The sequence below is a fragment of the Sminthopsis crassicaudata genome, chromosome 5 (genome assembly GCF_048593235.1).
Source record: "Sminthopsis crassicaudata isolate SCR6 chromosome 5, ASM4859323v1, whole genome shotgun sequence".
In the NCBI taxonomy this organism is placed as follows: Eukaryota; Metazoa; Chordata; class Mammalia; order Dasyuromorphia; family Dasyuridae; genus Sminthopsis; species Sminthopsis crassicaudata.
Window position 1 is genome coordinate 127,945,491 of NC_133621.1, and position 16,382 is coordinate 127,961,872.

At 36.7% G+C, this 16,382-nt stretch overlaps 1 protein-coding gene across 1 annotated transcript in view; it reads left to right on the plus strand.

Annotated features, from left to right (window-relative positions):
* Positions 1-2,483: 2,483 nt before the first annotated feature.
* Positions 2,484-16,382, plus strand: part of LOC141543252 (ankyrin repeat domain-containing protein 26-like) — a 98,324-nt gene continuing 84,425 nt past the window's right edge. Inside the window, exons 1-2 of the mRNA XM_074268192.1 lie at positions 2,484-2,797; positions 11,765-11,837. Coding sequence (XP_074124293.1) covers positions 2,565-2,797; positions 11,765-11,837 — 306 coding nt within the window. The 5' untranslated portion in view covers positions 2,484-2,564. The remainder of the gene's footprint in view (positions 2,798-11,764; positions 11,838-16,382) is intronic.

The following is a 16,382-nucleotide window of genomic DNA, read 5'->3' on the forward strand; positions in this document are numbered from 1 at the left end:
TGACAAAAAGACAAACATCTTTAGGCACAAGCAATGTAGGAATTGATTTGGTTTGGTTTTCATATTTGATATGTTGGTTTTGTTTTTCTTTCAAAGAGGGGAAACTACTAGGAGGAAGAGAAAAATAATTCTTGACAATAGAAAAACTAAATAAAATGAAGATTAGGAAATGTTTTGCTATTATATAAATTGTTCTCCTAATTCTGTTCATTTTACTTTGCATAATTTGATATGTCTTTTCAGGCTTTTTTTTTTTTCTTTCCTTTTCTAGAATTGCCATTATCGCTTCCTTTCAAACAGAATAAAGGTGTTGGTTGAAAATCACAATAATCTGGGTTACAGTTAGGTGTGTAGATTAATAGGAGTGGGACAGAGGGAAAGGAAAGGCTGAGAGAAAAAATAAGGGAGGGATTCATGGTAGAGACATATTAAGTAATAGCAAGGCAAGTTAAGAAGCAGATTTAAAGAAGAGTTTACAGGGATAGGAAATGAGATATATGGAAATACTACAAGAATCAGAAAAAAAAAAGTAGGACTAGTAATCATTGATTCTAGACAAAATCAAGCTAAAAGATTCAATTAAGAGAGAAATAAACATTATGTCAGCCATATTACTATTGTTTTAGATGTATGTCTATATATAAGTAAATGTATATGAATATATATATCTATATATGTCTTGAATGTATATGGGTAGGTAGACATGTAGTTCTGTGTATGTATATATATATAGAATATGTATATGTGTGTGAATAGGTATGAATATTTATATATATATGTAAACATAAATATGTATACATTTGCATATATATGTATGTATATGTATTTTTAAAAATAATTTTATAATTGATTCCTAATTTTCTGTCCAGAAATTAGACACTATATAATATGCATATAATGATAGAGTACATTACTTGCTCACTAGGACTTCTAACTAGCCAAGTCATAGTCCAAATATATTTAGAGTACTGGATCATGGTGCTAGATAGTAGAAAATGTTGTGGAACAGTAATATACCATTTAGAGTAATGTACCAACAGTAATAGACCAATATGTCACTTAGAGACAGTATTAAAATTCTACAGAAATCAAATATGGCAAATATAACGGATAGAGTACATCCTTGAAGAGATATTGACAGGAAATGGCACAGGTACAACCAATAACATATGTACCACCAAATTTATACACTGGGTTACAAACAGTCCACTCCTGAGACCAAAAAACCTAGAAGATGACCTTACAGTTTTGGTTGTCTGGAAAGGAGAAAGAGGAGGAGGGGAGAAAGCAGGGAGAGAGAAGGAAAAGGGAAAGAAGGGAGGAAAGGAGGAAGAACAGGGGAAGAAGATTACAACAAGTAGTAGCAACAGCAGTTGCAGCAGCCAGTCATCAGGGTGGGTATGAATCAGTGACCCTGGAGCTGAAATGACAAATCAGTGTGAGCTAGTGGTGCAGAGGATGCATTTCACATCTATGTAAAGGAGAGGAGAAAAAAGAGTGGAAAAGGCCAAGGTCACTTAGATAATAGCCTGTAAAGTTCTCCTTTGCAGAAATTTCCTTATGATTTGGAGCATAATATCAGCACAATAAAATACTGCTAGCTTCTATATACCTTAAAAACAAAGCCAACTTTGATGATCTATCCTAATGGAAGCTTGCAACAGTATGATATAAACTAATATTGAGAATAAGTGTCCCTGTTGGATATTCAAATTAGATTTGTTTTTCCTTAATCTTTTCTATTTTAATCATTCTTAATTCATCCATAAATCATCTCGGAATTCATCAAAGTCCCTCCTAAAATGTAGCATTCATAAGTACAATATTATAGACAGAGTCCCATTAGCCTAGAGTTGAATGAGACAATTATCCTCTATGATTGAAACATTATTATTCTATTATTATAGCCTTAGAATATGTTTAAATCTTTTGCAATGAACTCCTTCCCCCCATTAATAACAGTATCAATATCGCAATTTACATTCTGCAGAGTCTGGGTTTGAACTCAGGTTTTCCTGGATGAGGCTAGTTCTTCCCTCCCTATGCCAGGCTCTCGTCTATACAAAGGCAGTAAAGGGGAAAGGATAATCGCAAGAGAAACATAGACTGCCTTTGTCTCAGGGGGTCTATTAGGGCCCTGAAGACCTCGTTTCCATGCTGGGAGCCTTGCACAAGAGACTTGGGAGACTATTTAGTAAAAAACCGAGGCTCGGAGAGGACCTGCTTTATCCACCGTCACAAAGGAAAGCACCAGAGTCCTCGAGCTCACCCATCCTCATGGTGAGAGCTAACCGACCCTACACAAGCGCACTCATCCATGCGTGACTTGACAGTTGGGTCCACCCTCGTGGCCCCCGATCTAACTGCGTTCTCAGTTCAGTTCCCCTCCAGGAGTTGCCGGGGTTGCCACCGGCTCTAGGTTTCAATTGGTTATAACCTCCGGCTTCGGGTTATTGACATTTCCCTCTAATTCTGGAATGGAATCTAGGCCTCCGAGCAGGCTGAAGCGCCAAGAAAGGACTCCCTCGCGAGTTCTTTCCACGGCCCTGAAGTCTGTCCCCAGGATGAGAAAGACTTTGAGCTTCAGCAACAAGAAAGGGCAGTCTCCATCTAGCTCCTTCGCCAATCCTCGGAGGGACTGCTGGTTCCCAGAGTCCGACACCAACGCAGGATATCTCATTCAGGACAAGGACCTCGAGAAGCGCCACAAAGCTGCCTCGGTCGGGGATGTGGCGAAGGTACAGCAGCTGCCACTAGTCGGAAAGTACGACGTGAAAGAGCTGGATGAAGTGAAACAGTAAGAGCAGGGGTTGGGGGAGGGGGAAAAGAAGGAGGGCCCCCTTGGAGAAGCCTAAGACATCCCCCCCCAATCCCTGCACGGGGGTGTGTGATCTCTCCTTCCCTCTCCCCTTGCCCCGGTTCCCCCCTCTAACCCTATAGCTTTTTATTGACAAAACATATGCATGGGTAATTTTTCAACATTGACCCTTGCAAAAATTTCTGTTCCAACTTTTCTCCTCCTTTCCTCCACTCCCTCCTCTAGATGGCAGGTAGTCCCATATATATTAAATATGTTAAAGTATGTGTTAAATACAACATATGTATATATGTTTATATTGCTGTCTTGCTACACAAGAAAAATCAGATTTAGAAAGAAGATAAAAATAACCTGGGAAGAAAAACAAAAATTATGCAAAATAGTTTAAAGAAACCTGGCTAGTTTATAAATTAAGGAATTCAATACGAACCCAGAGGAAGCTGAGCCCACCACTCCAGCCTGTGGGGCTATTGTAAGTGTTCTTTTCTTTCACCTCCCTCCACTCTGATGCCTGATGTGGTTTATGATGGCACCAAAGGACATGATTTGAGGACCAAACTGATGTATGTGATGTAGACACTACTTGATGGGAAACACGAAAAGGTGGAGTTTGATCATGTGAAGAATTTACAATAGCCATTCTCTTTGACAAAAGGTAGATTTATTTAGGAGAAGGGGTTATAAAGTAAAGGGATACAATATATACCTGGAAGGGTAAATATGAAACAGAGTGGAAAGGCATATGAAAGACAAGTACTTCAGCAGAACTCACAATTACCCAGTAAAAAGGGATCAGGGGCATGTCTTTAGCTGGTAGGCTAAATCCTGAAAGGGACTTAGCACCTTAGCATCTTAAAAGAGTTATTAGCTAAAGATGACAGGAACAAATAATAATGAATGTTGGAGGGGATGTGGGAAAACTGGGACACTGATACATTGTTGGTGGAGTTGTGAAAGAATCCACCCATTCTGGAGAGCAATTTGGAACTATGCCCAAAAAGTTATCAAACTGTGCATACCCTTTGATCCAGCATTGCTGTTATTGGGATTATATCCCAAAGAAATACTGAGGAGGGGAAAGGGTCCTGTTTGTGCCAAAATGTTTGTGGCAGCCCTTTTTGTTGTAGCTAGAAACTGGAAGTTGAATGGATGTCCATCAATTGGAGAATGGTTGGGTAAATGAAGGTTATGGAATATTATTGCTCTGTAAGAAATGACCAGCAGGAGGAATACAGAGAGGCTTGGAGAGACTTACATCAACTGATGCTGAGTGAAATGAGCAGAACCAGGAGATCACTATACACTTCAACAACAATACTGTATGAGGATGTATTCTGATGGAAGTGGATGTCTTCAACATAAAGAAGATCCAACTCACTTCCAGTTGATCAATGATGGACAGAAATAACTACACCCAGAGAAGGAACACTGGGAAGCGAATGTAAATTGTTAGCACTACTGTCTATCTACCCAGGTTACTTAATACCTTTGGAAGCTAATACTTAATATGCAACAAGAAAATGGTATTTACATACATATATTGTATCTAGGTTATATTGTAACATATGTAAAATGTATGGGATTGCCTGAAATTGGGAGGAGGGAGTGGAGGGAGGGGGGGATAATTTGGAAAAAATGAATACAAGGGATAATATTAAAAAAAAAAATTATTAGCTATAAGGAAGAGAAGTGGGATTGGGAAGTTTAGTGGAATTAGAGGAGATACTGCTGCAGTTCTGGGCTAAGGAACCAAATGATGTGGTTAGTGGCAGTGCAGAGAATAGTGGGAACCCCTCTTTGGTTGGCACAGGTCTAATGTGAAAGAATTCATGAACCTGAAATATTAAACTGGCAAAAAGGAAGTTTATTGTTGGCACTACAAAAGACAGCTTCTGCTAGGAAGACTGACTTCTGAGTGACAAAGTCCTGGCAGAGAGATAAAGGTCCTAGCAGAGAAATCCTGACAGAGAGATAATAAAAAGGTTTACCACTAAGAAGAGAATGTCTCTTCATAGTGGGCAGGGGTCCTGGTAGGCACCTGGGCCAAGGGAAGAAAGATTCCTTGGCCTGGCGTGATTCCTACTTCAGGCCTCTGCAAATTATGAATTTAAAATTGTGTGTTTTTATAAGGAATCTGAGTCTGAGGTTTCAATTGAATGAGATTCCTTCAATGTTGTTACTGCCCCTAGGCCTAGATTTCCAGTTGAATGAGACCACTAAGTGGTCCCGAGCGAATTTTCAGCTCAATAAAAGGTGCAGCTAGTCCCACCAAGATAACACAATGAAACTACTTCATCTTGATTCCTTGAGGCAGGCCTCTCCTAGAGGAGAGTTTCTCCCCCCTGAAGCCAGGACACTTTCAGGGGTCCCTCCATCAATATCATGTGGCATGAGGAAAGAGAAAAAGACACCATGAGGCAGAGTGCTGTGGCAGACTGACCCAGAGGAGGGATGGTCTATAAATAGATTTTATGAGAAAATTTAATCTCAGGGACACGACTGGGATTTCTGACATTGGCAGAGCAAGATGAGAATCTGTCAGACTTCTACAAAGGGTGGCTCTCAGGACTTTGGCATAATTTGGATTTCTGACTGGATGACCTCCCCAGAGGGTGGGACCATAGAACTACACAAATTTCAATCTGAGCCTTCTTCCTGCTAGCTTCTGGGATTAAGTTTGATCAATTCCTCTGCTAACCACACCTAACATTGAAGACTTTTATCACTGTTTACCCTCTAACTCCAAGTAAAACCAATCTAGATAAAAGTTTTCACCTTATCCCTTCCTTTCTACACACTGGAATTACCAGCTTTGGTTTTAAAATTGATAGTACTTTCAAATAACTTAGTTTAACAATCATAAAATTTTTCTACTACAATTTTGGATTTTAACATCAAGAAAATAACTTCCAGTAATTTAATTAACCATTATGAGAATATTAGAATTTTCATGATAACAAAAATTTTCTTAACTGTAACTTCCTCTTAAAGTATTCCATTAAATAAAATGGTAGGACTGGTTTTGAACAAATTTCCCTCCCACTTTTACTTGTTTTGTTTATACTTATGACAAGCCAAATATCAGTTCTGTAATCTCAGAAAGAACTAATTTCTTCATAGATGCAGATGCCAAGATTTGCTTTCCCACACTATCAGTTTTCAGGAGGAAAGCTTGGGTTTTCCCTTTCATTCACTTAAACAAGTGTCTTTATTTTGGGGAGAAAACAAGAAAATTCTTAAAATTCAGATAGAATATAATCTATTAGAAAAAATGGTTAGGAGTTTCTTATAATTTACATTGAAATTTAGTTACAAAATACACAAATTAAATATTAACTTAAAATAACCAGTGCTTTAGTTTGTGAGATTTCTTACTTTCTAACTAGATTTCTAATCCCAAATATTTATGTGTTTATGTGTGTGTCTTGAGGGGTGAGAGATACCCAACAGTGATAGGGGTCTCCAGGCCTGTGTCAAGGATTTTGTGAAAGAATTCACAGTCCCAGTCTACAAGCCAGGTTTGTGGCAAAATGGGTTTATTTCACCTACAAATCCTTTCTCAGTTCTTGATTAGGAAGATAGCAAAGGCTTGAGTCCAGAATCTTGTTTTTTATTTAGCCTTCTGTGGTTTGGGACTAGGGAATTTTTAGGGGCTAATTTCCAAATCAATAAGGGTAGTGATTGTTTCCCAGACCAAGGTGATTCCCAGATCATTTTGTGGGAACCATTTAGCTTTCCCAGGGGAGATTCAGATGGGTGGGGATCATTTTTAGGAATTTCCCCAGGCCAGGTGACACACCCTCCACAAAGATCAGGAGGTCACAGAGTCCTATTATATCATGTGTATATAAACCTTTTCTTTCTTTGTGAGCCAGGAAAAGGATTAAGTGCCAGTTTTATTTTTAAGTGCAGACCTTCACCTTGAAATTTTCACAGGTACAGCTTCTACCTGTCTCCTGGGTCCCAAAAGTGTGGTGGGTTTTTGTTTGTTTGTTTGTTTGTTTTTTAAGTAGCTGCAAGCTGCTTTTCTATTTTTCCAGTTATCACACTCTCAAATCCTTTGTTCACACAGTGTGAAAGAACAAATTTATGTAACTTTTTTGTTCTTTGCTCTTCTCATTCCTATATACTTCCTTTTTATTTTCTTTCTTTCTTATTCTGATTCACCACTCCTACTTACTTCTGCTTGCTTTTTCCATCATATTTCAAATAATATCCTATTAATTACCAATCAGATAAGTTGAATGTATTTTCAAATCATCTCAAAAGAAAATCAAAATTATCTCACACATTTACTTTAACAATGGCAACATATGGTGGTCACATCTAAAAACCCATATATAGTTATCAAGTATGAAGCTAAGTTTGCCTCATGCCATAGCAATTTTACAGTCATCCTGTGATCCTTCAGAACAACCCTGAGAGATGGTTTCAATTAAATACAAGGTAATTTCAATTTCCATTCTTTTACAGCAAGCAGTGATTTAAGTGTAAGAGTGAGGTCCTAACTATTCCCCAGAACTCATTAAAATATTACAAAAGGCTTGACTACTTCTTTAATACATTTTTTTCAACTGAAACATAGACGGGGTTTACCAAGGACAGGCTGGCTAATTCTTGTTGCCGAAGACACAGGCAGAGGGAAGAGAGTGTTTTACCTAGAGAATTTGTCCAGAGGAGTGAGAAGCCCTGGGCTTCAAAATGGAGGTTGGACACTGAGATCCAGAATCAGGTGGGCACTAATGCCCAAAATTAGAGGGGTTGGCACCAGGGAATAGGAGGGAGGTGTAAAGACACCCTGGATACCTTAAAATCAGCTGGAGTCAGAATAAGCAAAAGTCCTTGATCTTTATTCTTGTTCTTTTGGGGTAGCAGTCAGGGGAAAGAGGTTGTACTAGGGATATGAGCTGTCCTTAAAAGAATTTTACAGAGTGGTATCCTAAAACTTATTCAGATGTTTCAGAAGGAATGCTCTTGCCATCTTAAAATGATTAATCTCAAAACCTCCATAATCTATTAAGATGTTTTTAACAATTTTTTTTCAGTTTTAGCTTTATCTTTGTAGCCTGGATTATAAGAACCAGAGGCTTTCCTTTTCTTTAGTAATGCTAATAAATCTGTTAAGCATACCTCTGAATTTTCATTTTTTTTTTTTTTTCCCTGTTTGGCTGCTTCTAAAACTTTTCAAGGCAATTGAACCCAGCTCATTGTAGACAGAAATGCAAACACACACTGAGAAACAGGACAGATCACTGAACAAAGCATGAATTTTAAATCTTTAATTGGGATACCCATTAATGGGACTTCTTTCTGATCTTTTATAGTGAACTGAAGTCAGTTTTCATTCCCCTTTTTAATTTTAGGGAACATAAGGATCTCCAGTCCCTTTATCATACTATGACTGATGGCTACTATCTAGCATTCTCAGATCATGGAGTCTAAACCAAATGAGAAATAATCTCCCTTGAGTTGTCTATAAAAGAGATCCAGTATATTTCAAAGAAATATACCTCGTGAAATTTCTGGGATTCCCAAGGGCTTAACTGGGGTAAAGAAGCAGGACTTATTAAAATCAGGGTAACCTTATTTTTGTATCTTTAATAAAGCTGTACTTTTTTGAGAGCATATGAGGTATCAGAGAAATGAAGTGCACAGGTACCAAATGAAAGAGCAGTTTGAAATTAGATGAATTCACATGCGATATTCATCACAATCACAAAGGATACCGTTTATTAATGTGAAACAGTTCATGGAATCAAATATTATCAATCAAGGGTAAATCATATATGATTAAGTGTAAGAAACAAAATATATTGCCAAGAACTTCATTGACTCTCTGATGAATTCAGGAAATTTTGCTATTTTACATTCTTGTATGAATAGGTGCTTAGGTTTTTAGACACAGTTTCTAAAATGCAAAGGCAGGGTTTTATTTCTATTCTGAACTCCAAGTCCCTCTCCTGATTCTCCACTAATTGAATATTATAGAACTTACAGAATGTGAATCTCCACTCCTCATTATATGGCCAGGCCCTGCTCTCAAGGAGCTGGTTCAATTCATTACTGCTCTATTGGAACTGATTTGGTTCATCTCATTGTTGAAGATGTCCACATCCATCAGAATTGATCATCATATAGTATTATTGTTGAAGTATATAATGATCTCCTGCTCCTGCTCATTAAACTCAGCATCAGTTCATGTAAGTCCTTCTAGGCCTTTCTGAAATCATCCTGCTGGTTATTTCTTACAGAACAATAATATTCATATACTACAGTTTATTCAGCCATTCTCCAATTGATGGGCATCCACTCAGTTTCCAGTTTCTGTCCACTACAAAGAGGGCTGCCACAAACATTCTTGCACATACAGGTCCCTTTCCCTTCTTTAAAAATCTCTTCGGGATATAAGCCCAGTAGTAACACTGCTAGGTCAAAGGCTATGCACAGTTGGATAGTTTTTTGAGCATAGTTCCATTGCTCTACAGAATGGCTGGATGTATTCACAATTCCACCAACAATGTATCAGTGTCCCTGTTTTCCCACATCCTCCTCAACATTCTGCATTATCTTTCCCTGTGATTCTAACCAATCTGACAGGTGCACAGTGTTATCTCAGAGTTGTCATAATTTACATTTCTCTGATTAATAATGACTTGGAGCATCTTTTCATATGGCTAGAAATAGTTTTAATTTCTTCATCTAAGAATTGTCTGTTCATATCCTTTGACCATTTATCAATCGGAGAATGGCTTGATTTCTTATAAATTAGAGTCAATTTTCTATATATTTTGGAAATGAAGCCTTTATCAGAACCTTTGACTGTAAAAATGTTTTCTCAGTTTTTTGCTTCCCTTCTAATCTTGTTTGCCTTAGTTTTGTTTGTACAAAAACTTTTCAATTTGATATAATCAAAATTTTCTATTTTATGATAAAAAATGATTTCCAGTTCTTCTTTGGTCATAAATTCCTTCCTCTTCTACAGGTCTGAAAGGTAGACTATCCTATGTTCCTCTAATTTATTTATAATCTCATTCTTTATGCCTAAGTCATGAACCCATTTTGACTTTATCTTGATGTACAGTATTAAGTGAGGGTCAATGCCTAGTTTCTGCCATACTAATTTCCAATTTTCCCATCAATTTTTCAAACAATGAGTTCTTATCCCAAAAGCTGGGATCTTTGGGTTTGTCAAACACTAGATTATTAAAGCTATTGACTATTTTGTCCTTCGAACCTAACCTATTCCACTGATCCACTAGTCTATTTCTTAGCCAATACCAAATGGTTTTGGTAACTGATGTTTTATAATATAATTTAAGATCTGGTACAACTAGGCCACCTTTGTTTGATTTTTTTTTTCTTTAATTCCCTTGAAATTCTTGACTTTATGTTTTTCCATATGAACTTTGTTGTTATTTTTTCTAGGTCATTAAAATAGTTTTTTGGGGAGTCTGATTGGTTTAGTGCTAAATAAATAGATTAGTTTAGGTGGTATTGTCATCTTTATTGTATTTGCTTGCCCTATCCAAGAGCATTTAATATTTTTCCAATTGGTTAGATCTGACTTTATTTGTGTGGAAAGTGTTTTGTAGTTTTGCTCATATAGTTCCTGATTTTCCCTTGGCAAATAGATTCCTAAATATTTTATACTATTGGTAGTTATTTTAAATGAAATAACTCTTTGTAACTCTAACTGTTGGATTTTGTTAGTGATATATAAGAATGATAATGACTTAACGTGAGTTTATTTTGTATTCTGAAACTTTGTTAAAGGTGTGGATTATTTCTAATAGCTTTTTAGTAGAATATCTGGGGTTCTCTAAGTATACCATCATATCATCAGTAAAGAGTGATAATTTCGTTTCCTCATTACCTACTCTAATTCCTTTAATCTCTTTCTCAACTCTTATTGCCAAAGCTAGCATTTCTAATACATATTAAATAGTGATGGTGATAGTGAGCAATGTTGTTTCACTCCTGATCTTATTGGGAATGGTTCCAGTTTATCGCCCTTACATATGATGCTCGCTGATGGTTTTAAATAGATGCTACTGATTATTTAAAGGAAAAGTCCATTTATTCCTATACTCAAGTGTTTTTAATAGGAATGAATGTTGTATTTTATCAAATGCTTTTTCTGCATCTATTGAAATGATCATGTGGTTTTTGTTAATTTGGTTATTAATATGGTCACTCATACTAATAGTTTTCCTAATATTAAACCAGCCCTCCATTCCTGGTATAACTCCTACTCGATCATGATATATTATCCTGGGGATGATTTTCTGTAGTCTTTTTGCTAATATTTTATTCAAGATTTTAGCATCAATATTCATTAGGAAGATTGGTCTATAATTTTCTTTCTCTGTTTTTAGTCTACCTGGTTTAGGTATAAGTACCATGTCTTTGTCATAAAAGGAATTTGGTAGGACTCCTTCATTCCCTATTTTTTCAAATAAATAGTTTATATAGCCTTAGGGCTAATTGTTCTTTAAATGTTTGGTAGAATTCACATGTAGATCCATCTGGCCCTGGGGATCTTTTCTTAGGGAGTTGATTAATAGCTTGTTCTATTTCTTTTTCTGAAATGGGACTATTTAAGCAATTTACTTCCTCCTCTGTTAAGGAGGACACAGAGAACAATGACATGCTACAACTAAATTTCAGGTTTTTAGTGATCCTATGATTTTTAATGTTCCTGTGTTCATTTGCCAACTTTAGAGGAATATAAAAAATAAGAAGTGAGGTTATTCTAGAGGATAGACCTATTCATTGCTTCTAAATCAAAATTTTCTTTTCTGCTAAATTGAATTTTGGTGTGCAAATAGTTGACATACCCTGTTCTATTAAGTCATCCTTTACAATGTAAAGCACTTTTCAACAACTAAAACTTGATGGTTGCCTTTTAGAAATAAAACTACTATTTTTTTTGTTTCTTTTTAAAAGATTCTCTGACAAACCAGGGGCTGATGATTCCTGGCCAATCACAGATGAGGAAGAATTAGATTTTACTGAGAAGGTAAAGTTTACTTATGTAATTTTTTTTCTACTCTTAAATTTTAGTTTGGAGGGTGCTTTGTTTTATTAAAAAAAAAAAAATCTTGTAAACATATTAACTGTTGTAATGCCAGAGAAGCTGAGGCAAGATAGAGATTAGAGGTTTTTAATATTTTATTAGAGGGAGAGTTTGGACTAGCTGAGCCATCTTAGCCATCTGGGTGAATGGGATTATTGTCTCAAAGCATCCAACAATGAGTGAGGGATTCCTGAGACTCTTAATAGGGTTCCAGCAATCAGGGAAACAAAGGCAAGAGGGGAGAGAGCACTGGTGAGCTGGAACTCCAGGAAAGGACCATAAATTCAGTTCTGACAGGTTGGAGATAAGGAGCAAGGATCATAAATTCTAGGAGCCAAGATGTCTGAGGCAGAAGATACCCAAATTTTTGAGATGAGCCATGTGGAGTTTTATGACTCTTTGGAATGCTGGTGGCTAAGTCCTAATTATTTCAGTCCTAATGGCCAGGAAGGGGGTTTGTAGGTAGACTGAGGCTAAACAATTCAGGGAAACTGAGGCATAACACTATCAATAAAAGCAAACAAAATAGAATTTTAATAACTTTAGGATTTAACACTAAATTGTGTGGGATGGGTTCTAGACCCCCTTTCCCAAATTAACTAATTAGAGACATCTTCAGGAACAAAGAGAAAGCTTTTATTTAATCCCTGCAAGAAGAGGCCCAAGCACACCTGGGAATTATCCCAACTCTAGCCATGTGCTCCTAAACCTGATCAGCTGGAAGCAGAACAGCTGGGTAAATAGGAAAAGATCCAAGCCTTTTCATTGGATAGACTAAAAGGACGTAATCATCCTTGATACCAGTGTTGTCTGTTTCCTATGGATCATATCATTTCCTGTTACTTCACTCTGCATCCCAGGGTTCAAGATCTGGGAATGGGAATCATGTGACTTAGGCCTAGTCTCATAAACTTAGAAAACTTCATCCAATCAGTTCCATTCAAAATGAATTGAAGCATTTGAAATGAGTTAAAAGCTAATAAGTTTTTATTCTGTGTCAGGCTTTAGGTTTCTTTCAAATTACCTCGCCTCTAGCTTTGTTTTTTTAACTGAAAAATGAGATGAAATAAATATGTATACAATGGTTTTTCTGCTGATATCTTTGCATCACTTTCCATATTTCTTTGTAGCTTTGTATTTATCTGGGTGCTGGAAAGAATATCATATGCCAATGTTGAGGAGAAAGACACCTCAACAAGATTAAGGCACCCCTGGTTGGTGGTATGGGTTTGGCAAAAGAATTTACACATTCAGTCTCCAGTTAAAGGGCAAAGATTTATTGTGCTGCCTGACAGCAGGCTAAAGTTCCAAAGAAGTTTAGCCAAGGGGCAGAAGCAAGACGAAATTATGCTGCTGCTTGATAGCCAGCTAATTCCAGGGGAATCTAGCAGAGTCAGAATCAAAGCGATAATTGTGATACCAATTGAAGCTCACTAAAGTTTTAGGGGAAGCTAGGAGAGAGTCAGAATCAGGGAGATGACTTTATGGGAAAGAGAAATAAAGATTAAATTGATATGCTAATATTGTGGTTTAGAAATACAATTGAGGAATGGTGGGTGTGTTCTAGTGCCCATCCTTGAGTTCTACAGCTTACTGACCAACAACATCAGGACTGAATTAGTGCTATTGGCCAGAATTGTTTGTGGCACTCCAGGTCAGATAGCCTCAAGGTTTTAGGGGAAGCCAGAGTTGTTTGTGTCACTCCCAGGCTGGGTTCTCAGGCCTTGCCATTTTCTTGCCACTATGATCTTTGAGGTAGGGGGACTGCCTAGATGATATTTAAGGGACTGTTTAGCTCTTAAACCTATGATACCATTCCATAATAATGCTATTCTCTAAATGTTGGGTTGAGAAGTTGTTTCCAATTTTTTGCTCTTACAAATAGAGCAGCTATTGTAATGCAGGAGAAACTGAACAAGATAGAGATTATAGAGTATTCAATACAGAATTTATTAAATGGAGAGATTTACAGGGACCAAATGGATCCAGGGTTGGTCCCAGGGCTGAAGGAGACTATTATCTCAAAGAATCCAGCACTGAATATTGGATACAGAATTCTTTTATAACAAAAACAATGACATAATGGGGGAGGTACCTGGATGTGGCTGACCTAATGGGGAGAGGCACCTAGGATGACAAAATGGGAGGTACTGGAAGGCTCCTGATATTCTAATGATGTGTAAAATGGATAAAGACCTTTATCTCATCAAACATTAAGAGGGAATGAGTATAGCCTAAGTTCTAAGATATAAAACTTTTATCCTAACATTAAGAGGGAATGATTATAACCTGAGGCAGAGTAACTGAATAGGATAATTAGGGAAACTGGGTCAAGACATTAAAAGAGAACTGTGGCACAACACTGAATATTTTTATATGGCTAGGTACTTTTTTCCTTCCTGTGTTCTTTTTAGGATGAATTTTTAGCAATGGAATCATAGCAATGAAATAAAAATGGTATAGTGTAATATAGCTTCTAGGGATATAGCAGTAATTTTAAGGTCCCCTGACTTTAGGGGACTTTTGTTCTCATAATAAGTCAGTAATTCTAGATCTAAGAATGCTATTGTTCTGTCAATGACCATAAAAGTCCTCTGGCCTAGGAATATAATGATATTTCTTCCCTTAGACTTGGGGGGAAGATATATTAGTGATGCTGATTGTTCTAACAATCTGTCTGTCAATGATTTCAAGATTTCTGGCCTTAGAATAGTGCCATAAACATTGCTGTGTGTTAGTCAGTGATAAATTCTTGAGACCACTCCTTGGTTCTCCCTCCAGGCCATAAAATTAGCATATATACAACATGAATAACTAGATAAATGTGTCTCTTTGCTTCTGTTTTTTTGCTAAATTTTCTTGGAATTTAGCCCACTTCAATTGACAGTAGAATAAACTTTGCCCCTTGACTTGGAGATGGGTTCAAGATTTCCACATAGGTCTATGACCTCCAACCTTTTGGGGTCCCTTTCCAATCTGAACAAAAAGATAGGATAAATTTTATGACTCTTATGTGCATTTGTACCAGTGGTATAGTAGAATTTCCCACAGCTCTACCAATTTATGATTTTGTAATTTTTTACCCTCTAGTTGATATAATAAGCTTTATTTATTGAGGTATTTTACTAAATTTAAAGGTAAGTATCAGATATAGTTGAGTGGGATAGCAACCCTTAATATCAGAGACTCTCAGAGAAAAAAACCTTAAAAATAATTAAGATCTCATGAGAAACAACAGTGTACATGTAGGAGTAGGAAGTATATACTGCAGATAATGGATTATAGTCCTCCACCTTTCTGACCTTTTCTCCCATGAGTTGGAAGTCCAGGCCTTAAACTCTAAAATGTGGAAATCTACCCAGAGACAAAGAATATTAGCCAATGATACACTCTTATACATATTAGAAATGTAATGCTATTCGAGGTGAAAAGGACTGGGGGAACAAGAGGGAAATTCATGTATCTAAAAGATAAATGAACACTTTTTGCTTTGGGGGATAGCATAACTTGTTACTGCAAAATTTCAAGTTTAGCTTGAGGCTTCATTATTATGAAAAGTCTTCACTCAGTTTATACCATTCACAATCAGTCTTCAATTTTTCTGCAGATAATATTCTTAGAAAATGACCAGATGGTCAAAAACTTGAATGTGTATACTTTGAACATATAGGAAATAGAGCATTAGGTTCCCATGACCACTAAAATCTATAATCTTTCACTAGGGATGACTGATCATACCATTTCAAACCCAACTTAACTTCCTGCCTTTTAGACTAATTTTCTGCCATCTTTCCTCCCCCAAAGTGGATCCCTTCCCCTTGATCCTTTTCAGGATTCCTTTTATTTATTGTTTTCTCATTAGAATTTAAGCTTCTTTAAGGGAGGATTATCTTTCCTTTTGCTTATATTTGTTTTCCCAGGACTTAGCATAGTGTCTGAAATATATTAAGTGATTAATAACTATCTTTTCAAAACAAATCTTTTGATCCCAGTATTGATTGCAATTTTATTGTTACATGATTTGTAAAATTTATTTTTAGAATTTCTGTTTTTAAAAATAAACTTCTCAGGGTAGCTAGGTGGCACAGTGGATAAAGCACCAGCCCTGAATTCAGGAGGACCCGAGTTCAAATCTGGTCTCAGACACTTAACACTTCTTAGCTGCATGACCCTGGGCAAGTCACTTAACCCCAGCCTCAGAAAAAGAAAAAATAAAATAAAAATGAACTTCTCATTTCAATGTGCCTAATCTACTTTTTAAAAGGTTCTTTGTGATAGAGATAAATTTATATAATGTTCTTGTTCAGAAGGACCCTATGAAGCTTACACTTCATTTTGGAAGCATAATTGTAACATAAAACTAGGTTTTAAAAGCAGTTTCAAAATTGCAAAGGAATTCATGGGGCACTCTTTAATCTACAAAGATAGCATGAACAAGATCAGGGAAGTGCCTAGCAAATACCAGGTGTTCCACAAATTTACCTGTTG